At 30.8% G+C, this 27,206-nt stretch overlaps 2 protein-coding genes across 3 annotated transcripts; one reads left to right on the top strand and one right to left on the bottom strand.

Annotated features, from left to right (window-relative positions):
- Positions 1 to 147: 147 nt before the first annotated feature.
- Positions 148 to 18,824, bottom strand: Cox11 (Cytochrome c oxidase copper chaperone COX11). The gene is made up of 4 exons (XM_075368797.1): positions 18,341 to 18,824; positions 13,301 to 13,456; positions 9,131 to 9,298; positions 148 to 383 (listed from the first exon to the last, which is right to left on the bottom strand). Exons 1-4 carry the CDS (start codon positions 18,659 to 18,661, stop codon positions 228 to 230), a joined length of 801 nt encoding a protein of 266 aa, XP_075224912.1. The 5' UTR covers positions 18,662 to 18,824; the 3' UTR covers positions 148 to 227.
- Positions 18,825 to 22,348: 3,524 nt separating this feature from the next.
- LOC142326355 (transcription termination factor 4, mitochondrial) lies at positions 22,349 to 26,607 on the top strand. Of its 2 annotated transcripts, none has more exons than XM_075368795.1 (2): positions 22,349 to 22,441; positions 25,604 to 26,607. In XM_075368795.1, exon 2 carries the CDS (start codon positions 25,604 to 25,606, stop codon positions 26,510 to 26,512), a length of 909 nt encoding a protein of 302 aa, XP_075224910.1. In that variant the 5' UTR covers positions 22,349 to 22,441; the 3' UTR covers positions 26,513 to 26,607. The 2 variants fall into 2 exon arrangements, with proteins under 2 accessions (XP_075224910.1, XP_075224911.1); XM_075368796.1 differs by lacking the exon at positions 22,349 to 22,441 and adding an exon at positions 22,601 to 22,738.
- Positions 26,608 to 27,206: the final 599 nt, after the last annotated feature.

Genomic DNA, 27,206 nt, shown 5'->3' with positions numbered 1-27,206 from the left:
ATTATAGTACTAAAACTGTAGCACTGCTGTAGCTCTAGACAGGAAAATAAAAATGAAAAGGTTCTGCAGCCAATAACTTACATATAGGCCAATCAGCAAGTCAATTCATACTTTTAACATCAGAAATAAAGGCAAAGTATAAAAATATTCATTGTAATTTGAAGTATCATACTTTAAATAATTTATTATACTACAAAAAAAATCAAATGAATAATACAAACAACATTTTATCTTTTATGTGGACTAAAATAAGATGGCACTGGTAAATTCATTCCATCCTTAACTTCAAAAAATGTGTACGACAATATTATGTCATTTACATATTCCATTCTAGGGTCTTCAGCATATTCAGGATCAATATAAAAGAAAACTGGCATATCCACCTAAAAAATAAAATTTTATGAAATGAATTTAACAAAAAAGCTATGAATAATACCCAATATTTTCTAACATTAAATTATACAAAAAAGTCAATAATAATAGTGTAACTGTAGTAGATAGTTTTCTTTATAATGAAGCAACATAATTACATTTTACTTTCAAATTACATGAAAATTAAGATTGGTGTTTTATTTGATGCCGATTATGCAACTCCTTCAGTAGAGTTTATCACAAAGGTCTTCTGAAAGAACACTTTAAATGTGTCAATTATAATTTTTTGTGTAACTGTAAAAAATATGTATTTCAAGTTAACAGGTGTAAAAGACTGCATTAACTAACTACTAATTTTTTGAAGTTTTAAATGATAATATGCTCAAATTAAAAAATAAGCTTGTTATTCAATATAAAATTATGGTTTATTCCAAAACGTAACTGCTTTCTAAATAAAATAAAATTTAAATAGCATATTTATTATTCCTCAGACTTGCTTGAGCATGGAGCATCCAGCAGAAATATTGCTCACATCCTGGAATTGCTAACTGCTGTTGAATATATTGCACATTACCTGTTGTCAGCCAGGCATGCAAAGACAAACTCATAAACATATTGCTTTCCTAATGTTTTAAAACTCACACTGCCTCATATCCAATCTGGATACAACAGCCTTTTTTGAAAAATGTTTCTTTGAATATCACAATTCAAATAGTTTGGATTTCCAAACTAACAATGACTTGACTGATACTGAGATATTTTTAATATCTTCATTAAAGAAAGAACACAGTTTTTATTGTTTAAGAATATACATATATATTTAATCAGAAAACAATAATCAGATAAGCTACCTTATTAGTTTCCAATAACCAGTTTTCGTTGTAACCCGCATCTTCAATTGGGATTACATTCCATTTTTTCTTACATTAATTAAAAATACTATTTTTTAATAAGATGTCATTTTTTTAAGTTAATTATAATATTTTCATATTTTTATTATGCAATAACAGAATTATTTCAATCATGACTGGGGATGTGGGATATTGCAAAAGATCTTTCATGAAAAATTAATGTAAGATATGTCTTATCTCAATATTCTGTACTAGGTGGTTTTATTTAACAGAATTTAAATATAATTTAACAGTACAAAGGAATAATATGAATCTTAAGAAAATTAATTTCAGTAAAATTCCATTTTTTATTATTATTATTATTATCACAAATCTTCAAAATCTCTTCAACATGCAACAAATGTAACAATATTTATATACAGGTAAAACCAATATATCATTTAAAAAAAGATTTCAGAACACTGTGCAGCATACAAAAATAGAAGAGTCTAAGAATCTAATGCGGCTGACTATCTGTTAGAATGCAAACATAGTATTGCAGGTTGCAAAAACAACTTAGAGATTCTGAAGATTTGTGATAATGATAAAAAAAAATTAATATGTTTGAAAAATATTACACTCATAAATATATACCTAAAAATAAAATTTCAGATTTGAGGATGATGATTTAATTAACATTATAATAAAACAAACTACAATCTAAAAATTGGCAACAATGACAATAGAATTAAAGAAAAATAATACATTTCAAAGATTAAATTATTCCGGTAGTGGACAACACAAGTACACAAGTACGTTTACAATATTATTTAAAATTTTACAATGGAAAATAATATAATTTCCAGAACAAAATGACAAATATAGGTTTTACAAAAATAGAATCTAATCCCAACTAAAGATGTGGGATATCGCAAAAACTGGTTATTAGAAATAAATAAGGTAAGTTTAACTTTGTTGTTTTTTTTTTTTGTGGTTTGTATTTGATATAATATTAAATTTTATTAGCACAGTGGTCAATATGTTGCTGAATTATTTGAATACTCAAAAAATTATACATATATTGGTATTAAACCATGTTTTCTCTTTAAAATAATTTAGAAATTTTAAAACCAGTCTTAATGAGTTAAATTTTAACACAAAGACCAAAGATGTAATCACAAAGCAATACACATTATAGTGATTAAATAAAGCCAAGCATAAACTGTCTGAATTTTAATTCATTAAAAAAACACATTAAACAATAGTAGTAACACAAAGAAAATTGATTACATAACTTGGTGATTATAAAATGACAACAGTTATGACTTTTAAATTTTAAAAAAAGAGAACACAAGGGGGATGTGTTGTTAATGTTTGGGATAATAATCAGACAATTCTTAGACAATAAACATTTATTTGACAAAGATAATGTTAAAAATTCTTATTTTATGATTCATAATAATTAGCAATCACCAACATACCAGTCATGTTAATTTTTATAAATAAATTATGTTTTATGGCTCCTAATATAAATATATGCTTTTCTAGCAGGACTCAGGTAACAGAGATCATTACTGCATCAAATACAGTTTGGGAAAACATTTCTTCATATTTTAATGCAAAAGTAAAAGGTTTTTATTCTAAATGAAATTTATTAAACCAAATATGGGTCATTCCATGTTAAATCAACAAGGCCCACAACCTGACTTACTGTGTTTTTAATGAATTGTTATAAATTAACTGTTGATAGCGTTATGAGAAAATAGTGAATTTCAGAATTCTATCATAAAATTTTTCGTTTTTAGAGCCCTTCCAATTTGCTGGAAAATGGCAAATTTTGACTTGCGGCAGTAGTGTAAGGTCAACATAATTTTGTTATTAAGGTAGAATGATAAAATTGGTTCCATTTTAAAGTTTATTTGATGATGATCTTTCATATGATATACAACACAAGCCTATGTTTATATAACTTTTGACTTCAAGACACCATATCTTTGACCTTGAATTTCAGAAAAAACTGGTCTTCAATTTTTTAATAATAAATATTGTTATTCGTCATCATACTATGAGGCAGTTTAGAAAATTTTAAACTGGAACTACTTTGGGATCAGGAGGTAAAAAATAAAACGTAATCAATGTTTTAGCAAAATTTACTTTTTTAAAAATTTCAAATTAGTTTTATAACAAGACTGCAACGAATGTTAATTATGTCAAAATGGTGTTGAAAATCATTACACTATGCTTAAAACTGAAATTAGTTAATAATATTAAGTAAAACAATAAATCTCATGTATTTTTAAATGATCTAAAAAATGAAATTGTAAAACATAATTATGTATAAAATGTAATTCTCAAGACTCACTTCTCCTAATACAGGAGCTACAATAATATAAAAAATAATTGTACAACTAATATAATAATGCATGTCTTTAAATAATTACAGCTACGGCGTTTATGATTTGGACATTTTGACTGTCTTAAAATCATACACAATATACAAAAGGTAAGGTAAATCAAAAAAAATGTCAAATTGAAATTTTATACATTCTGAAATTAAATATTTTAATTTGTATTAAGTTTAACAATAGTCTTAAAGTAATAAGTAATGTTTCTTAATAACAATAATCTTCTATAGATAAGAAAATGAATGTTTGTTTGTCTGTCTCGTATACATTCCTGTACCTTTCATTCAATTACGATGAAACTTTGGCGAGTTGTGCACACGCCCGCAAAGGTTTCTCAATTAGTTTGGGCCTGCTAGGTGGTGCTGGGATTGACATATTTAGAAAAATTGTATTTATGGTCTGATTTGGCTCATATTCAGAATATATATTAGTTACGTTAAAAGAAACATTTTTGCAAAAAATGGACCTGCTAGATGGTGCTGGGATTGAAATATTTAGAAAAATTGGATTTATAGTCCGATTTGGCTCAAATTCAGAATATTTATTTATTAGTTACATGAAAAGATATATTTTTGCGAAAAATATACCTGCTCGGTGCAGGTAAAAATATATCTCGGTGTCGAGATATTTATGAAACAAACAAATTTACAGACAGACTTTCTTTGTCTATATATATAAAAGGCAATGTGTGTTCGCCATAGACTAAAAAGCTGCTGGATCAAGTTATGCACCGGTTTTTGGAAAATGGTCCACGTTGTCCGGAGAAGGTTTAAACCTGTTGAAATCTTCAATCTGACCAGTAGAAAGGAAGTTAGGGGCATTTTGAATAGACTACTGTGTTTACAGAGTAGTTTGAATTAAATTCAATAGGTAGTGATGTTTTGACAATTGGATTTATTTAAATTCTGACTTTAGAGTGAAAGGTTAAATTTGTAAAAGAAAAGAATCTGCTAGTTTTTTATAACAATGATTTAATAAATGTAATTTGATATTTTCACTGGCTTTCAATTATTGCTACTTAAAAATGATACCAATAACATCAGCATTAAGTTAAATATTAATAGAGTTATGTGCTTATTTGAAATATCAGATTACTTCACTGTCAATTTTTCATTTGCCTAAGAAGTTTCCTTTTTGGATAATGTATATGTACATCCAATAGCAGTTTTTAGATTAACTTTTGTTAATATTTCCCACTGAGGTAATATTAAAATATCTCCATATGCCAGAAAAACATAAGAAGGAGATGGGCCTTCAGGATGAGGATACTTCCACTTCTGTCGATTCATTTGTAGATAATATACAAGCCAAGCACCATTATAAATGCACATGACAAAAGCTTTTACATCAGAAATTTCAGGAAAACCATCTTCTGTTTCATGCAAAACTTTATGTTGTTCATATTCTTCATTTTTGGAAATAATTTTTGTTTTAAGATATCCTTTCCTGACTGGCAGAAAAGCATTCAAGTTTTGAGTATCTGAGATTGCCACTGCTTTAGCTAAACAAGGTGCTAAATTTTTCTTCTTTCTGATATTCATTTGAAAAAAATTCATACGAAATTCATATTTTCAATGTTTTACCAAGCCCAATCAAAAACCTGAGTGACTTGTTATTTGATCTTCGTATGGGCGTTGTAAACTTGCTTTTGATGCTAATATTTTAAGAGTACCACCAAGACCACCACATGCACTCCTTCTACGTAATGTGGCAAAGAAGTGTCATTTCGCCTCGGCACCAAAGTCATCCTTATGATACATTAAATTCACAATATTTTTATGATCTTTCTATTGTGCTGTTGAGCCATCTGTTAAATAAATTAGTTTATTCACAATATTATACTTTTTTTTTTTAAATTGAATTAGTTTTCTTCTGAAAAAGGTGAACTGATATTATGCCACACTTAGTCAGACATAACTAAATTATCATTTAAAGTGTCAGCAAATTCTTCACTTTTAAAATAAACAGCAAAAGGATGAATTGTAGCCAATTCATTGATCCAGTGAAACTCTTGGGTTTCATCTTATAACACAAATGAATCATTTTCAACAAAGTCACATAATGTGATAAAGATTCCAGGTTCAATTACAGTTTCAAAATTTTGTAAGAAGTTTGTCTGCTGAGAAACAATGAATGAATGGCGAACGAGAACTGATCATTTTTCAATAAACATCTCAATAAAATCTGTTCTTTTCTACATTTCTAAACTTGAATTATCAGTTGATATCCATACCTTAAAAGTTATTTTGTCCAAAGAATTTTCAACATATATTGAATCTAAACTGTTTTTAAAATTATCAGAATCTGAACAGTTCTAATACTTATCGAGATAAAAATTTCTTGAAGTATTACAAATAATTTGTGTCACAAAATGTTTATAAGAAGTGAAATGACTGCTGCACTCTTATGTTAAATAATTTAATTTACATATTTCAAATTTCACTATCAGGTTCAACTTGAGACGAAGTCTCAGAGTTTTTACTAGCTACACTGAATATTTTTTCCCTCATTGATGACTTAATTTTTGCAATCTTTTTGGCACGATAGGTTTTATCTTACAATCTTTTAGATTTTACTGGTGATTTCCCAATGCTCACTAGGCTTTCATTGAGCCTGTCTAATGCATAATTCGTTTCATTATAAAGGGCTTCTTCTTCTTCTGAAGCTTTATTACTAAATGAGGTAATTTTCTCCGACACTTATCACAAATTTTTCAATCACTTTCTAAACTTGAATTTTTCCTGTCATCCATGGTAACACTTTTCTTAAATTCTTAGTAACATTATTATGACTTACTTCTTGAAATGGATTATAACATTCCTTATTGTAAAAAGCTGCCTAACTTCAAAAGATACCTAACTTCAAAAACAACCGTATGTAACTACACCAACACTTAGGAATCAATAAATGAACACTGAATATCCTGACTTCAGAGCAAGCATATTTATACAGTGCTCATGCTTTCTAACATCATGTTATTCCATAAATAAATTAAATATTTTAGGTCATATTTAATATTGTCTACACTAAAACAATGGACGCAGATTATGATTATACAGATGATACAGTAAACTTCAATACATTTTGTCAATTCAATTTGTTCTAATTATACTGAGTCATCACATTACATCGTCATCGGTCATTTGATTGAATTGAGGATGTACTACTTCTTATTACTAGACGAAATAAATGAGCAACATATTACCTTATAACTTTTAGTTTCTTTTTGCAGAACATTTTATTTGATTTTGCAAGTTCAGCCAATAAAAATTTAAGTATTTACAACCTCAAAACCCCACAATAAAGATTTTTTTGTTAAAACATTGACGCACATTTTATTTTTTCCCTTGATGCCAATGCAGTCCCAGTTTCAAATCTGCCAGTTATTTTTTAATATAAAGTGAATAAAATAAATTTTTCATAAAAAAACTGAAGACCCGTTTTTTTGTTGTTTTTTTATCAAATTCAAGGTCAAAAGACAATGGCGGTGATTTTGAAATAAAGATGTATATTAACATAGGCTTGTATTTTACATGAAAGAACATCAAATAAGCATTAAAATTGGTCCACGTTTATCATTCTACCTAAATAAACAACAAAGTTATGCAGATCTAACACTATTGCCACAAGTTGAAATTAGCCATTTTCCAGCAGATTTGAATGGCTCATAAATTCAGTATTCCAGCAAATTAAGTATTTTCTCATAACTTCATCAACCGTTAATTCAAACCAAATTTCATGAAAATGCCAGTTGGTCAGGTTGTAAACGGCTATCCACCTTGTTGATTTGATATGGAATGACCTGTATGTGGTTTCCATTAATCACCTTTTAATATTTTTAAGGTAAAATAAGATAGTCGTCACCTTCTGTATTTCCTGGAAGAAAAACTGTGATAAGTAATTTTTTATAGGCCTCTTTTGAAGCAAACATTTAAGAGAATTCTGTAGAGACTGAAATAAATAGGACTGACAGTGCAAGGTGAGAACTATATGGTGGATACATCAAAACTTTTCAGCCAAGCTCTCTCATCTTTCAACAGTTCACCAAAGAGTGGAGACCTGACATCATAATTTGAAACACTTTACTATTCATTAATTTTGGTGATTTATCTCTCAGTGCAAGGTGAGAACTATATGGTGGATACATCAAAACTTTTCAGCCAAGCTCTCTCATCTTTCAACAGTTCACCAAAGGGTGGAGACCTGACATCATAATTTGAAACACTTTACTATTCATTAATTTTGGTGATTTATCTCTCAGTGCAAGGTGAGAACTATATGGTGGATACATCAAAACTTTTCAGCCAAGCTCTCTCATCTTTCAACAGTTCACCAAAGAGTGGAGACCTGACATCATAATTTGAAACACTTTACTATTCATTAATTTTGGTGATATATCTCTCAGTGCAAGGTGAGAACTATATGGTGGATACATCAAAACTTTTCAGCCAAGCTCTCTCATCTTTCAACAGTTCACCAAAGAGTGGAGACCTGACATCATAATTGAAAACACTTTACTATTCATTAATTTTGGTGATTTATCTCTATTGCTTGTTGTAAACTTTCGAGCTGTTGACAGTAGAGGTTGAAATCATTTGATTGGGTAGCAACACCTCATAGTGAACAACTCCTTTCAGCTTCACTTTACACACAAAGAGCAAAACCTTTTTCAGACTCAATCCTGGCTTTGCCAATGTTTGTGGAACTTCACTTTACTTCAAACACAATCTTTTCCATACGTTATTATAGTATGTAAACCAATTTTCATACCCCACAAGAGTGATTTCCAAAAGAATTTGATTTCATTGCATTCTTGCAATGATTTGCAGATGGGAAACAGAATCCTTAAATTTTTCATTTTTAGAAAAAATCATGTGACGCCCAAACACTAAGTTTCAAACAGTTTAAAACTGTTTTGTGGTCAATGTTTTTTAATTCATTACTGATATAGTGGTTGCTAATGTGTTTGTGTTGCTCAATTTTTTAATGGTTTTATCAACTTTTTCAGTCAATAGCCAACCAGAATGAGGTACATCACTGACATCAAAATTTTGAGATTAAAAAGGCTGAATCAGCTTTGTACCACACCTACTGATATTGCACCATGTTTATACATAACACAGATCACAGATATTTTAGTAACCAGAGTCACACCTTTTCCCATTTTTAATAAAATTTCAAAATGTATCAAATTTCTTCTCTATTTTCAAAATGCAATAACTTTTAAATAAATAAGCCAATGAAATCAAAACTTTTTCCAAAATTGTCAGAGGTATGTCACACAAATTTGTAAGATTTGATTCATTTCACCATAGTTATGCAATCCTAAATCCATCAATTCAGAGAATACAAAGAAACTTTTCCTCAATCCCAATGTTACAAAAAAGAAACAAAAAAAACCATTAATATCTTGCTGTTTCAAACTTAGAGTTAAAATAAGAAATATATGGTAAGCTTCAAAGATTAATAATTCAAATCATATCAAAGAAAAGGTAACTTTAAAATGAAATACTCATGCCTGACCTGTTCACCTGGATTCAACATTTGTTCTTCAAAACAGAAGCACTGTATTTTATTAAAATATTGACCGGCTTCAAAAGGAACAACGTTATAAGTGCTAACACCAACAACTGGTTTATCTAAAGGATTTTCTGCAGTGTAAAATGCTAATGCTGTTTCACCAGGAACAACCTATATAAAAAGGTGACAATATTAAAAAATTAACAATATTTTTTAATAACAATATTACAAAATAAAACAATATCAGAACTTGACACAGGCAAAATCAAAATAAATTCTATTTCACGACTATTAAACATTTATTACGTGAATGTATATTCCCAACTGAAATATATTATCTTCTGCAACTAATTTAAAAAAATTTTAAACATTTTTCAAGATAAAAAATGGACTGTCAGATCACTGCTGAACCATATTGATTGATAAATTAAAAATTCTAACTTAAATAACATTTATGTGCTAATTGGAAAAAAGAAATAAGTAAAATTATTACTAATCAAAGTTTGTTCAGAATGCGTGTAAACACATACATGTGCAGTAATTCTACATGGGGTGTCTAAGGTAGTGTTGGCACTGCTAATCGTACAATAGAGAGATAGTGTATTCCAATGGTACATCATATGAAAGAAGAAAGAAGCGCAGTCAGTCACCCATCCACCAAAGCATTACCTATTCTGCATGTTAATTGAGCTTTCTAAACTTTGATGATTTATTCCTAAAAAATAACAATATATCTAACTTGATAAATCATAATTCAATAACTATTTTTATTAACTTAGCATAACAATGCAAACTTTCTCGCACACAAGAGAGTATACAAAAAGATTTTACTGAAAAAGTAAAATTAAATAATTTTCTTTTTTTTACAGCTGTATTATAACATTTGGATTACACGACTGGAATCTATATCATAATGAGGGTCATTATGAAACAAAATTTCATTATGATACAGGTGTTCAAGTAATCAAAAGCCCACTCTTTTCAACCACTGACTATTGCACTTGTAAATTTTGTAGTTCAACAAATCAATCAACATCTTTGGTGGTATGTTGTGTTTAATTTGCCTTGACTTACGGGACATTCATGAATTTTTTTTTTTTTTTAGGGCAAAAAACGCCTACGCGTTATCATCGCCAGGATTTTTTTTATAAAAAAATAAAAGAAATTAAAGCTAATCTAAAATCTAAAATAAAAACAAAGGTAAATAGAATTTAACAAAGTCTGAGATGGGTGTAACGGGCTCATTCTCAGATAACAAAAAGACTACAAAGAAAACTAAAAAACATAAAAGCTCTAACATAAAACTTAAAACTTGGTTAACAACTAAAATAACAAAATTAAATAAAACTTAAAACTAAGTTAAAAACAAAAATTAAAAAAGTGAAACAAAACTTAAAACTGATATCATTAAAAAAATTTACAACTAATATCACTAAAATCTTTCAACTAATATTCACAGACAGAGTCTTTAAAACATAAAATCAAAAATAATAAAAAAACTATATAAAATTTAACAAATTCCAAAAGGGAGTGTAAAAGGCTTCCTACTTGGATAACAAAATCAATAACATAGAACCACAAAAATTAAAAATAAAAACAAATTTATTAAAAACTCTTCCAGCACAAAAAATATACGTGACAATATTAAATTTTTTGTATTAAACCAGCACTACACAAAAATAGAAACATCCGGTTTAAAACTTCATTATCATTGCACAAAACACCATGGATGTTTCTGGATAGATTAAATTTACGCCGCAACGCCGCATAACATATGCAATCTATGAGTATGTGGCGCACAGTCATGCGGCAGTTGCATCATACACATAGGGGTGGATGTCCTCCTGACATCAGGTACTCGTGTGTGACTCTCGTATGTACTATCCACAAGCGACAGAGGACTACTTCCTCACAACGAGTTTTTCTGCATGAGGAGTCCCATGGCAACACAGAATCTTTAATCTGCCGGAGTTTATTATCAACGGTAGCCGTCCAGTCACCTTGCCACTTTGCTCTTAGAGATTGTTTTACATAATTATTAAAAACCGAAGTAGCAACTCGGGTGGTGAAAGGAAACTTGGCAGCGGAATCTGCATGTTCATTACCTGGAATCCCTATGTGGCTAGGGACCCAGCAGAAACTTACCTCTGTGTTGCGATTATTCAACTCAGCAACTGCGTTGTAAAATTTCAAACATTCATGAATTGGCTCATAATAAGTAGAACTAGGCGTGGGGTTCATGCTTCCGCGAACTCGGTTAACTAGTTTGGAGGGATACGATGTAGGACATTCAAGATGTACAGACAAGGCCTACACCAAAGGCAAAAGCTGAGTTATTAAATCACTGATGCAAATGTCTACAGAGGCATTTACATCGGTGGCATCCCAACGAGGATGCCACCGCCAGGCTTATTACAATGAGATGTAAAAAGTCAGAGGGCGACAGACTCCCGTTAAAGCCCAACCGAGCTAGGAACAGAGTGGGGTGGTGTGGCAACCAGAACATCACTAGGCGGGTGTCTTCCCCTAAAGGGTTGAGATGTTCATGGCATTGCCAAGGTCATGGATTCCCATGCAGCTGTAAGGTGTAGCAGCATCTCAATGATGGTAGTAAGTGAAAGTAAATGTCATGCGGGACTCTGCAATGGTGCTGAGTGGGAGTAGGAAGCCTGTCTACCTCTTCCTAGTAAACCAGACCGAAGTTCATAATGAAACAAAGTCAGGGGGATGAACTGAAGTTTAGTTCACTAAGAGAACTAGGAATACATTTTTTTGTTGCGAACAACATTTTTGGTGGTATGTTATTATTCATTTGCTTTGAATTTTATGAGATATTCACAAACAAACTGGCTTTATAAAATGTAGAAGTAGATGCAGGATTTATGCTTCTGCTAACTCTGTTCGCTAGTTCAAAGGGAAACGATGTAGGACATTTAAGATGTTCAGATGAGGCCTGCAGCGAAGGCAAAAGCCGAGTTTAAAACACTGAAATAAATGTCTACAGAGGAATTTACATTAGTGACATCCCAACAAGGTCTGGCTTATTACTACGAGATGTAAAAAAGTTTGAGGGCAAAAAACAACTCCTGTTAAAGCCCATCAGGGAGAGGAATGGGGGCGATAGTGTGGCAACCAGTCACAAGGCGGTCTTCCCCTATGGACTTAGGATGTTCATTTAGTATATCATTTTTGTTTTTTGGTATTTATATATTTTCAGAATAGTTTATTAATATATTTTGTCTAAGTAACAATTCATAATGTGCTCATATACTTATTTTCCCTTATACTCTGTTAACTCACTGGAAGCCAACCACAAATATTTGTTTTTTTCAAAGGTCAGACAAGGAGCATAATAATATTAATTTGTAATTTGTTATTATATTTGATCACTTTCAATTACTTTGTTTAAAAATCAATCTTTTTCATAATAATGAAACTGAATAAGCCTATGCTGTATATCATATTCTGCATGATTAGAGCACATAACCTGTCATTATTGTTTTTATAACAGGTTATATTATTAACCTGATTCTGTTTTCATAAGGTATATCTGAAAGAAAGTCAAGTATGTATTACAAGAATTTTTTTTTACTGATTATGTCAGCATATTAGAAAGCCATGAGTGAGAATGATAAATATTTCTTCTTTTAAAGATTTTTAAATACAAATTATTGTTTTTTTTTTCTTTAAAAATGATGGAAAAACATAAGACACGATAAAGAACTCTGCTAATTAAAATCTTTACCAATAATAAATGCTATAATTTTTTATCTAAAAACCCCTATCATTGAAAAGGTTAACCATAATATCTAAATTTTGCATGTACTTCAAAAAAAAAGAAAATTTCCAACATAATTAAACAATATAAAATTCACAACATACTAATTTGATAAATCATTAACTGCTACTGGTAACACTACTGAAGGGTTCTCTGTTAAAATATTCTTCATATAATTTAAAAGCAATTCATTTACAAATTTTAATTATTTTAATCTAAATGGCATTTTAACAACATGTTTAACACATTTTTAACTGATTAAAAGCAGTCACTACAATGTAATTATACAAGTTATATGTAATTATACAAGTTGCATTCAATCACATAGTACAAGGCAAAATAAACAACATAATGTAACAATGTAAAAAGAATTAAATTAATTTTATATAACATACCTTTATTTCATTTTGCTGAGGTTGAAAATTCCATTTTAAGCTTGAACTTACATCAGCATTAAATTTTATTGTAATTTCTCTATGTTTCTTTTTCTCCAATTTCTGTAAATCTACATTTCCTTCCAACTCTGATACTGTACCTCCATAACTGTAAGCCTGGAAAAAAAACAAAATGATGTAAAATATAAAATAAGCTAGCAGAATCAGAGGTTTGGTAGGCATGCCCTTGAAACCACTGAAAAGACAGAGAAGGTAATGCGAATACGGAGCCGGGATTCTGCCAAATTGTAGAGGACCAAGTCAACAACGGAAGAAACTACTGACAGTAGTGGCCCATACCACGCTCTTATATGGTGCTGAAGTCTGGGCAGATGTTGTTGAAGATATAAGGGAGCATTGGAGTCCTTTCATAGGAAATGCTGTCAACAGGTGGCAGCTGCTTACAGGGTCCTGGGAGGCGGTTGAAGTGATAGCCGGTTGCTCCCAATTGACCTAGAGATAACTAAACGGAGAAGGTTACTCCAATGCAGACCAGTGATTTCTACTGAAAAGAAACTTATCAACTTGAATATTATGAAGGAGTTGACAGGAGTGTGGCAGAAGAGATGGATCCCCAGTATGAAACACAGGTGGACATATAGATTGATTGGGGACATTGGTGGATGGGTCTGGAGAACCCATGGCTCAATAGATTTCAATTTAGCACAGCTTCTGTCGAGCCATAGGAACTGTAGAGCCTACTTGGCTCTACAGCTCCCATGATTTTTGGTTCGATTTTACGAATAGTTACCCTGTTTGTGGAAGTGAAGAGACGTCGACGGAAGTGATAACGTGAAGACGTTATCATGTCTTTTTCAAGTGTCCCTGTTTTGAACTTGAGTGTGGCGAAGTCTTGGACACATTGGGCAGGAGGATTATGTTAGAAAAAGAAGAGAACTGGAACGCAGTGGTGAGATTTGCCAAAGTAGTTGCAGACAAACTGCGTGTTGCTGAAGAAGGCCGAAGGGGGGCTGTGCAGCGAACAAAGCTGCGATCAAGTGTCTAGGGAGCCCCCTACCATGTGCAGGTCGACTTATCACATATGTGAAGTATGTGATAAGTACCTGAATGTGCATAATGTTGGCTATATGTGCATGATGTGTGTGTGTGTGTGTGTGTGTGTGTGTTTGTGTGATGCTTGCACTCCCATCGAGTGCCAGCATCAGAAAAAACAACAAAGGAAATACTGTGAGCTATTACAGGCTGGACAAAAGAAATGAAAGAGAGGACCGACTTACTGAGTTTTGTATGAAGTATAATTTAGTAATTGCCAACACCCACTTTAAAAATCATAATAGAAGACACACAGAATACACATGGAAAAAGCCGGGCGATACTGCAAGGTGTCAGATAGATAAGATCATGGTTAAGCAAAGATTTAGAAAACTTGTCGACTGCAAAGCATATCCAGGAGCAGACATTAACAGGGACCATACTTTAGCGATAATAAAATGTAGATTGGGGTTTAAAAAGCTGAAAAAAAAGTGTCAGATAAATAGGTGGAACTTAGTTAGAGAAGCTTAAGGAAAAAGAGGTAAATAAAATCTTTGATGAGGACATTGCAAGACTGAGTAAAAAAGATAAAGTAGAAAATACAGAAGAATGGGAGAAGAAGGAAATTCTTAAATTAGCAGAAGCGATCTTAGGCAAAACAAAGAAAACTGGTGGATAACCTTGGATAACAGAAGTTATTTTGCAGCTAATTGATAATTGTAGAAAATATAAGAATGCTAGTGATGAAGAAGGAAAAGCACTATCGAAAATTAAGAAATACTATTAACAGGAAGTGCTAACTAGCGAAAGAAGAGTGGATTAAAGAAAAGTGTTTAGAATTGGAATGAGAAATGATTATTGGTAAAACAGATGGAATATACAGGAAAGTTAGAGAATTTTGAGGTATATAAGTTAAAATCTAATAATGTGTTAGATAAAGATGGTACATTAATTTATAACTCGAAAGAAAATGTTGATAGGTGGGTGGAATATACTGAAGAGTCATATGGAGGAAATGATTTATAACTGCTGTTACAGAGAAAGAAGAGGAAGTTGAAGAGGATGAAAAGGGAGATAAAATACTAAGATCTGATTTTAATAGAGTATTAAAGGATTTCATGTGTAATATTTACAAAAACAGGAAAGTTCCATCAGACTTCAAAAAGTGCTATTGTCAAGATACCAAAGAAAGCAGGAGCAGATAAATGTGAAGAATACAGAACAATTAGCTTAACTACTCGTGCATCAGGAATTTTAATTAGAATTCTGTACAGAATAATTGAGAGAACACCAATTTGGTTTCAGGAAAAATATAGGGACTAGGGAAGCAATTTTAGTGCTCGGATTAATATTAGAAGGAAGATGAAAGAAAAAAAACCAACATACATGTCATTTATAGACTTAGAAAAGACATCTGATAACATAGATTGGAATAAAATGTTCAGAATTTTTTTAAAATTTAGGGTTCAAATATAGGGATAGAAGAACATTTGCAGGAATCAAACTGCAACAGTAATAATTGAACAACATAAGTAAGAAGTAGTAATAAAAAAAGGAATCAGACAAGTATGTTCCCTATCCCCATTTACTTGAGGTTAAAAAATAAAGATGCTACAATTTTCTGATGATATGGTAATTCTAGCTCAGAGTGAAAATAAAATTAGAAGAAACAATGAATGGCACTGATGAAGTCTTACGCAAGAACTACCACATGAAAATAAAAAAGAATAAAAAGAAGGCAAAGAAATGTAGTAGAAATAAAGTAGATGGACCACTTAATACAAAAATAAGACTATGGAGGTAGAAGAATTTTTTTATTTGGGAAGTAGAATTACTGAAGATTGACGAAGCAGGAGCGATAGAAGATGCCAAATAGCACAGGCGAAACGAGCTTTCAATCAGAAATATAATTTGCTTACATCAAAAATTAATCTAAATGTCAGGAAAATCTTTCTGAAAATATATGTTTGGAGTATAGCTTTATATGAAAGTAAAACTTGGATGATCAGAGCACCTGATTAGAAAAGATTAGCAGCTTTTAAAATGCAGTGCTACAGAAAAATTTGCATGGAAAATTGTTTTTCCATGTTTGGAACATGGAAAACAAATTTTTAGGGATGTAGGATGTAGGGATATGCCGAAATGAAATGGCTAGCACTAGATAGACAGGCTAGGAGAGCTGCATCAAACCAGTCAAATGATTGAAGACAAAAAAAAATTACTTTTTAGATCTAATCCTTAGGCTGAAAAGAAAAGATTTTTTCACAAAGTACAATAAATTTATGTAAAAAATACAGCAAAAATAATACGTAGCGGAATAAACTATTAATCCAGGAAGCACATTAAAAACTATGCATTTTTTGAACTGCTGAAACTACTCAATTAAAAAAATTACATAGGATTTCATGGCTTTGTTAGATGTGATGAATCATCATCATATCATCAACAGCAGTAATCAACAGTAGTATTATCATTGGTGGAACAATTCTGCAGGAGCTATATAAAGCTCTTATAAAAATACTAGTATAGCAATACTTTGTTATTATAGTAATCGGCAATACATATTACTAAAGATTATTAATTTTAATGATAAACTGAACCAAATTTAAACATAACAGACATTTTTACTTGAATCCAAAAAAATTTCAACTATTGTTTATGACATTGTTCACACTACAATTTCTGCTTTCATTATTGCTGGTGCTTCTCTGAGTACACCAATCAGAGAAGTAACAACTTCTTTGGTAGTAAAATCTGCCAACTATCTTGTAAAAAACACATCACATATACATCATTAACAAAAATCTGCATACTTCACATAAACAAGAAAGGAACATATCTTAACACACATGAAAATATTGAAATACATATCCATTGAACAAAAATTTGGTTCAATTTCTAAATACATGAAAATATGCTTCCACAAAATACATTTAGACCTACTGTGCACCTCCCACATCACTGGTTCTGTAGATTAAATGCCATTTCTTCTGAAAGCTCTTTTACAGGTGCTCATACAAAGTATCATTTTTTTTTTTTTTTAACTCATTTTATCATAACAATTAAGTTTTAATTAAGTTCTATTAATTTGTCATTAACTACTTTAACATTAAAAATTACTTTTTTTTTTTTTTGAGAGCGAAAAACATTTTCACATTATCATCACCCAGAGTAAATTAAATAAAAAAACGGAAAATGGATAACTAAAACTACATTAAAAAAGGTAACAAAATTAAACAAAACTAACAACAAATATCACATCTAAAATATCATATTATATTTAATTATTCTTCCAGAAGACCTTAAATCCAAAGCTACATTTAAGAAACTATTTAACAATTATAGAGCTCTTTTTTCAGTAGTTATTAGTAGCATTGTTCTTAATAGCAACTGTCTTACCTTGTCAGCGTACAATTATGATTGTGTTCAATTGGTACATTGTTTTTGTTAGATATCGCATGTTTATAAATCTCATGGGGGGGGGGGGCTGAACACACATTTAACCGATATAAAGAACACATAAATGTCATACACAGCATAGAACATAGAGACCTCAACAAGCCTGAACAATGTGAAATTTTTAAATTGCATCTGATAAAAATAACATTAGATAATCAAACATGACAGAAATAAGATAAAAGACTATAATCTAAAAGTACTTTTTAACATCAGTACCATAAACAATATTGCCACCACTACTGAAGAGTGGCTAAATTGTGGAATTTGTATTAGAACTTTCTGAATCAAGTTCTAATATAAATTCCACATGCTTTAAATGCAATTAATATTTTTAAAATTAAATGTAATTTTGAATTGAGCAACATTTCTGTCCAAGAGCACTGTAATCTCCTAATAGAGGAAAGTAAACTGAAATCCAAAGAAAAAATTCACACTCAATGGCTTTCAAGTTTATATAAAATTCAGATATAATATAAAATATCCATCATAAATACAGATATACAGAGTTGCGTAACAAATAAATTAATATGATTACATCTAGACAACTACCTGACAGAATATTCTGTACAATGGTACAGCTGCATAACTTAGGCCAACAGTAAGTGCAATAACACCACATACATAATACACAGTCGACCTGTGTCTGATATCACGACGACTAGATTTTCTGTTACCTTCGTGAAATAATCTATAATTCCCATGATGTATAAACCAATTATACTTTAATGTGACCTGCATATCGTTTTTCAGACTATGATAGAAATTCTTTATGTGAATTCTTTGCAGTGAGGGAGACTTGTTTCCATACTCGAACAACAATGGATTCAATTTAGAATGAATTTTTACAAAATTAACAGAACGCCAGAACATTACGCTTACTATCTATACTACTTATAATTAAAGTTATAATGATTTTAGATAAGGTTATCACTATTTAACAGTATAAACCAACGACTTCATAATGAAATAATCTTAACTTTTTAAAAACTAAAATCTACAGAAACAGCATACATATACACAACGAACAAAAATAAAGTACTTAGAAAAATATGTAATAAACAGCTGATAAAAACTAAGGTTGCATGATGATAGGTTATAATTCTTAGCCATTTAACTAGTTCAACTTTTTAGTGATTGGATCGCACGATTGTTATGGTCAAAATTGTTCATGAATGAGTTTACTTACACACCACTGGAACGTAGAATGCGAAATAGTCTAACAGTTAGTTGAAACAGCGAGCTGAGGAGTAATGGAAAGGAAAATGTTTGTAATTCATTAAAAAACAGTCATTTATGAAAATTGATAATAATTTATGGACAAAATGGCTTGTTTGTTACTAGTTGATGATGATTGGTCCTGCCTTCCACAAGGTGCTCGCATACCTCACCGCTCTAACCTAACACGCAGTCCCCACGGGAAGTCAATTATTGTTAAACAATTTTGTTTTAATTTATTTAGTATTATTTATTTGACTTAGATTTAATTCTAATATTTTTTTTTTAATTTTTCATTTGGTTCATTCAGTTCAAACCTAGGTAACAGTAATAGAGGTTCACAGTTCATTAATTCATTTCGTTAAAGTTTGTGCTTCAATCGGCAATCTTAACTACTGAAGTTCACATTTACTGGAGAATTCGAATACTCGCGTCCATTATAAACTGACGAATAATTGCGTTTACTCTTTGTTGTCTGTTTAGCCTCCGGAACTACCTTAAGGTATTACTTAAGAGGATGAGTGCGGGTGACATGTATGAATATAAAAGAAGTGTAGTCTTGTACAACTGTGTTCATTCCCCTCGCATTACCTTTACGCCGGTTTTTTTTTTGTCTTCAGTCATTTGACTGGTTTGATGCAGCTCTCCAAGATTCCTTATCTAGTGCTAGTCGTTTCATTTCAGTATACCCTGTACATCCTACATCCCTAACAATTTGTTTTACATATTCTAAACGTGGCCTGCCTACACAATTTTTCTCTTCTACCTGTCCTTCCAATATTAAAGCGACTATTCCAGGATGTCTTAGTATGTGGCCTATAAGTATGTCTCTTCTTTTAACTACATTTTTCCAAAGACTTCTTTCTTCATCTATTTGCCGCAATACCTCTCCATCTGATTTTTAACATTCTCCTATAGCACCTCATTTCAAAAGCTTCTAATCTTTTCTTCTCAGATACTCCGATTGTCCAAGATTCACTTCCATGTAAAGCGACACTCCAAACATACACTTTCAAAAATCTTTTCCTGACATTTAAATTAATTTTTGATGTAAACAAATTATATTTCTTACAGAAGGCTCGTTTAGCTTGTGCTATTCGGCATTTTATATCGTTCCTGCTTCGTCCATTTTTAGTAATTCTACTTCCCAAATAACAAAATTCTTCTACCTCCATAATCTTTTCTCCTCCTATTTTCACATTCGGTGGTCCATCTTTGTTATTTCTACTACATTTCATTACTTTTGTTTTGTTCTTGTTTATTTTCATGCGATAGAACGGCATAGACTTCATCTATGCCGTTCGTTGTTTCTTCTAAATCCTTTTTACTCTCGGCAAGAATTACTATATCATCAGCAAATCGTAGCATCTTTATCTTTTCACCTTGTACTGTTACTCCGAATCTAAATTGTTCTTTAACATCATTAACTGCTAGTTCCATGTAAAGATTAAAAAGTAACGGAGATAGGGAACATCCTTGTCGGACTCCCTTTCTTATTACGGCTTCTTTCTTATGTTCTTCAATTGTTACTGTTGCTGTTTGGTTCCTGTACATGTTAGCAATTGTTCTTCTATCTCTGTATTTGAACCCTAATTTTTTTAAATGCTGAACATTTTATTCCAGTCTACATTATCGAATGCCTTTTCTAGGTCTATAAACGCCAAGTATGTTGGTTTTTTTTTTTCTTTAATCTTCCTTCTACTATTAATCTGAGGCCTAAAATTGCTTCCCTTGTCCCTATACTTTTCCTGAAACAAAATTGGTCTTCTCCTAACACTTCTTCCACTCTCCTCTCAATTCTTCTGTACAAAATTCTAGTTAAGATTTTTGATGCATGACTAGTTAAACTAATTATTCTGTATTCTTCACATTTATTTGCTCCTGCTTTCTTTGGTATCATAACTATAACACTCTTTTTGAAGTCTGACAGAATTTCCCCTTTTTTGTAAATATTACACACCAGTTTGTATAACCTATCTATTGCTTCCTCACCTGCACTGCGCAGTAATTCTGCAGGTATTCCATCTATTCCAAGAGCCTTTCTGCCGTTCAAATCTTTTAATGCTCTCTTAAATTCAGATCTCAGTATTCTTTCTCCCCTTTCATTCTCTTTGAATTCCTCTTCTTCCTAAATTAGAAAACACACTTTTTTTTCTAATTCATTTCCTCCGTATAACTCTTCAATATATTCCTTCCACCCATCTATCGACCTTTCCTTTTGTATTATAAATTGGTGTACCATCTCTGTTTAACACATTATTAGATTTTAATTTATGTACCACAAAATTTTCCTAACTTTCCTGTATGCTCCGTCTATTTTACCAATGTTCATTTCTCTTTCCACTTCTGAACACTTTTCTTTAATCCACTCTTCTTTCGCCAGTTTGCACTTCCTGTTTATAGCATTTCTTAATTGCCGATAGTTCCTTTTACTTTCTTCATCACTAGCATTCTTATGTTTTCTACATTCATCCATCAGCTGCAATATATCGTCTGAAACCCACGGTTTTCTACCGGTTCTCTTTATTCCGCCTAAGTTTGCTTCTGCTGATTTAAGAATTTCCTTTTTAACATTCTCCCATTCTTCTTCTACATTTTCTACCTTATCTTTTTTACTCAGACCTCTTGCGATGTCCTCCTCAAAAATCTTCTTTACCTCCTCTTCCTCAAGCTTCTCTAAATTCCACCGATTCATCTGACACCTTTTCTTCAGGTTTTTAAACCCCAATCTACATTTCATTATCACCAAATTATGGTCGCTATCAATGTCTGCTCCAGGGTAAGTTTTGCAGTCAACGAATTGATGTCTAAATCTTTGCTTAACCATGATATAATCTATCTGATACCTTGCAGTATCGCCTGGCTTTTTCCAAGTGTATATTCTTCTATTATGATTTTTAAATTAGGTGTTGGCATTTAAGTTGGGTGTTGTTTTACGCCGGTAATAAAATATTTTTTTTTTTATCTCCGGGACCACCGTAAGGTATTTCTTCAGAAGATGAGATAAATGACAAGTAGCGTGTGAAAATGCCATGCCTAGCCGGGATTTGAATCGGGACGTAGGATTTCATGCCAAATTTACAAAGATCTCTTTAAGTTACAAGTGTAAAAATTAACTCTAATAACGTATTTCTGTAACAGATCTATCTTAATTACGAAAGAATACAAAATCATTCACTGCTCCCTCACTCTCTCTCCCTCACACACTCTCTCTCTCCTAATAATATAAATATATATACATATATCCCGTAAATATATAGTACGTTTTATTACTTTTAAATAAAAAACATTTTCTCGAAAAATTTTTTATTTTGGCAATGTTTATTATTATTCAGACAGATTCTCGATACTATGATAAAATATATCGATTATGGCAGTATCTCACATAACCTATTGTAAATATGAATCTAACATATTGTGTTCCAAAGTATAAAGGTAATTAATCGCTTATAAACTTAAGATAAGGCTGCACTAATTGTTTATTCTGTTAATAATATTGCATTTATCTGTGTTGTATTACTTTGAAGTTGTCATTATTATTTTGTGTAAAATAGCAAGAAAAGTATTTTAGCTACTTAACAGCTATCACAACTTTTATTCTTTTTTGTTAGAACACTTTAAACAGGACGTGTTTATTATGGATTGAGTGTTGTATTATGAAACAGTTAATTTTAATCTTTGCTGTAGAAAGATTTTGATGTGATGAGCCATTAGCTACTGCACGTCTTTGCTGTAGGGAGTACATAATTTTTAATTGTGTTTTTATATCTCGGGACCAAATATTTAGTATTAGAAGTGTAATTTATTAGTAGGTTAACGAATGTTCTTTAATGAAAGATGTAGAAACATTGTTGTTTTAGCTTCTACATATGTAGTTAAAAATAAAGTTTTACAAATATGCATAGATAAATAAACATATTTGTATATTACATTTAGGCTTTACGAAAACATTCGTGTTCATAGTTTTACTCTTGCAAAACTTTCATATTTTAATGAAATTCTTAATGCCATCTTAAAGTTACAGTTTTGTAAATGGTTAAACAGTATCTATAGTGTTAGGCACCAAAAAATGTTAGTACTATCAGTTTAACAATTTAATGTTCAACATATCTGTTTATTCTGATAAATATGCAAAATAAAATTTATGTAGCAAGTTGTACATAATTATAGACCCGCATAATATTCCACAGAAAGTACTTATTATAATTTTATTAGCTTAACACAGAATGCTCTGCTACTTAATCATAATTAAAATAATTATCTTATAGATACACTTTATATATATATATAATGTATAACGTGTGTATGTGTGTATAATATATATAATTTTTTTTTTCTAAACTCAATCCTTTCAAGAACCATATCATCTCTGTACTAATAAATACATAATGTAAATCAACTTGACCTTATTTTGTTATTTTTCTACAAGAGTACGTTTGCCGGATTCCACATCATCAGTTGTGTATAAAAACGTTTTGTGTAATTACATATTAAACATAAAAAAATGTAAAAGATGTTCCCACAGATTTTGAGGAAGATCTGCTTATAAAGCTGCAATAGGTAAACCTAAACCTAAAAGTATCAGCACTTTCATAGATAATATATAGGATTTTCATTTACTTAAATAGTATCATTTTTTGTATTTGGCTGGCCACATGCATGTTACGTGATTGACTGCGTATGTGTTTGTATTTTAATATTTTATTTTTTTAACTTTAATCTTTTTTATGATTGATAAGTAATTACATAAAAAGATTCTATATACGTCTGATGATGAGGGATTCCGTGAAAGTAGTATTTCAGAAACACAACATAATATGGTAAGATATTTCATAATTCTGTACTTGAGTGGATCAGGTTGCTTTACATTACATATATATATAATTACAACATATTATATATATATATATATATATAATGAATAAAATATTATTTTATGCAATATTTGTGTACCTAAGTTCTGACAGCAATAAAGCATCTGAAACTTTTTACAATTTTTCAATTTTATGTGGTTATTTATCAAGCAAAGATAGTTTGAATTACAAAACCATCAAAGAATAATTTCTTTATGGCAACTATTATTGATGACTTTAGAACAGTACAGTAACTTTAATGTGTCAATTTAGTGTTCCCAGAATTTTTCTCTAGTTTCTTAAAATTCATCTTATTTCATAATCATTATTAAATTTTTAGTCAAGAGCAATATATTCTCCTAGATGTATAAGTAATTATGTACAGTCCATAATTTTGAATTAAAAATTCAATTCAATTCATTGCACAATCTGATATCATATTTCTAAGTCTTGCTCCTTTGTATGAGGGCTGTTTTTTTTTTCAACCTCCGATCATGCTTATAAGTAAACAAGAGATAGGCAGGAGCCAGGTCTGGGCGTCATGTGATTATGCAATCTCTGCCATTGCTGGTTCCATTGCATCTGTCTGAGCTGAGCTACAGGCAATTGAACATGGCCAATATGATCGATTCTCCTGCCAAGTGTGGTATGTTTTCTGCAAGCAGAAGGCTGTAATGCTGCTCAAAATCAATCACAGATTGAGCCTAGTGTATGGTGAAAACTTTATGAGTGATGGTTAGTGTACAGGAATGGTATAGGAAATTTAAAGAAGGGCAAACAAAGGTACGCAAGGACAACGCAAGTCTGTCACTACTGTACACCTGGTTGTGCATGTTGATGATATTGTCCATTCAAACAGAAGTTTACAGTAAGTAACTTACTGTAAACTGATAGTAAGATCTAGGATACCTAAAATAAACTGTGTGCACAATTGGTACCAAAGATGAGATGATTACAAAATGTAGCGAATGTCGTCAGCCTTAATGTTTCTCACCTGTTATGATAATGAGGGGGAAGTGTTTTTAAAGTCTATCTTTCTGGCAATGAGACTTGGATCCAATATGACAATCCAGAAACCAAAGGACAGTCTAGCAGTGAAAATGCACGCTTCTCCAAACAAGCCGAAAAAGTTCAGACAGACACTGCTGAGCAACAGGAAAACAGCGGCTACAGTTTTTTGGGACCATAAAGGTGTCCTTTGGTGGACTTAACGAAGAAGAGGACAACAATAAAAGGAAGTTTATTGTGAATCTTTACATCGCCTCCACAGAGCAATCCAAAACAAACGAAGAGGCATGCTCTCATCTGATGTGGTTTTGATGCACAATTTCAACCATCATCATATAGTCGAGACTTGGCACACCTATCAATTTTCAGATCTTCCTCTATTTCTTTGAAGTCGTGGTTTGGGCGGACAACATTTTGAGGAGGGCATCGGAAAGCTGGTGTCACGATAAAACAAATTTCTATATAAGATGTTTATTCATTTAAAACTAAATAATAATGAAAAAAAAACCCCGCTTTTGAACTTTGTACATAGTAAAAACGAATAATTTTTTTTCACCAAAACAAATGCCTCAATAATTTTGGTTCAAAAGTTCAAAAGCGGTTTTTTTTTCATTATTAGATTTAGTTTTAAATGAATAAACATCTTATATAGAAACTTGTTTAAAAATTTTAAGTTTGTAATTTAACATCAGCTTATTAATTAATAAATGAACAAAATTCTTTTTTTTATTTTCAGATGCTGTGTAGAAACATTTTTCAACTAAGAACAAACATTTTTAATCAAATGACCAAAGCTAATGTTCTTAATTATAAGAAAAGACATGTTTTGAAGTTACTTTGTACTAAATCACCATATCTCATACAACCTGAAAAATCTGAGGTACAATATGATGCAAGAATACATTCTTTGTTAGATACTTTAAATAAACTGAGCATTAATAACAATATTATTACAATGTTGAATAATAACCATCCTATACTGAACGTTAGCAGTGATCAGTTATTTAGTAATTCTACAACTTTATTAGAGTTTGGTTTTACTAAAGATACAGTTGGTAGAATTATTGTAGAGTATCCAAATTTATGTAATATAAAAAATGATGAATTATTTAGGTTGTTAGATTTATGGAGACAAGTTAATTTTACTGAAAATCATTTATTGCATCTGTTATCAAAGCACCCGCAATTTATTGAATTTATGGGGAAAAATGTTTTACTAAGAATTTCATACCTCTTACCATATTTAGAGAATTATAAAAATATTGCTGTTCTTCTAATTAATGTACCCGGTGTAATTTATGAAAACTGGGGAACTTTAAAAGCAAAACTTGATTATTTACACACACACCATATACCAAAGAGTAAAATTGTTAATTGTAATGCATTAGAATTAAGTTTATTTGAAATGAAGACAAGATTTAAATTTTTAGAACGTGTCGGTGTGTACAAACAGATTGATTCATATAAAAAAAAATTGGCAGTTAAGAATCCAAGTATTACTAATATTTTATGTACTAGTGATGAAGTTTTTGCTGAAAAGATTGCCAATGTTACTCTAGAAGAATATGAAGTTTTTTGTGAACTATATAAATTAGAATGTAAAGATGATGAAGAAGATTGTGATTATGAATATAATTCTGAGTGATGGGAGTGATGTAATTGTAAATATTAGGTTACAACTGTTAATAATAGGTTTTGAACTGTAAATAATGTATGAAATAAATTTTAGATGATGTGGTATTCTGTGTCATTTTTACTTCCTTGAAATATTGTAATCATGAAAAATTTTGGTTTTCAGATTTCAACATTCTTCAACATTCAGATTCTCTAGTTGTGTACCTCCCCTTTTTTTCAGTAAACACCACAACATTTTATTCCCTCCAATAATATTTTTAATGTATTGTCAATGCATTCCATATTCCATATGCAAGTACAGTAGCATTTTCTGAAAAGTGTTTTTTGCAAATAAGTGTACATGCTTTGAGATTCAAGGCTGTAATTTTATAAGCATTTTTATATAAAAATTTGGAAGCAATCTGGGCAATCCAGGCTCATCTGCACATTTGGGGCAGAAATAAAGGATATCTGAAAATAAATTTCTTGGATACGTCTGGTCTGACTGTAGCTGATCGATCGCTAGAGTAAGATGTCTGTAGAACATAGTTCATTTTCAGAAAATTTTGTTCCAGTAGTGAGAAAAGAAACATTATGAATTTAGTAGCATAAGGTCCCAACACAGAGCATATTTCCTAAGTTTTTTTTGCATTTATATTCAGAAATATAAATAAAATATAAAAAGGGTTAGTTCTTTGGAATGGTAGATGAAAAATTTCATATTG

Source organism: Lycorma delicatula, chromosome 6, assembly GCF_047948215.1.
Source record: "Lycorma delicatula isolate Av1 chromosome 6, ASM4794821v1, whole genome shotgun sequence".
NCBI lineage: Eukaryota > Metazoa > Arthropoda > Insecta > Hemiptera > Fulgoridae > Lycorma > Lycorma delicatula.
This window is presented reverse-complemented; position numbering and strand designations above follow the sequence as displayed.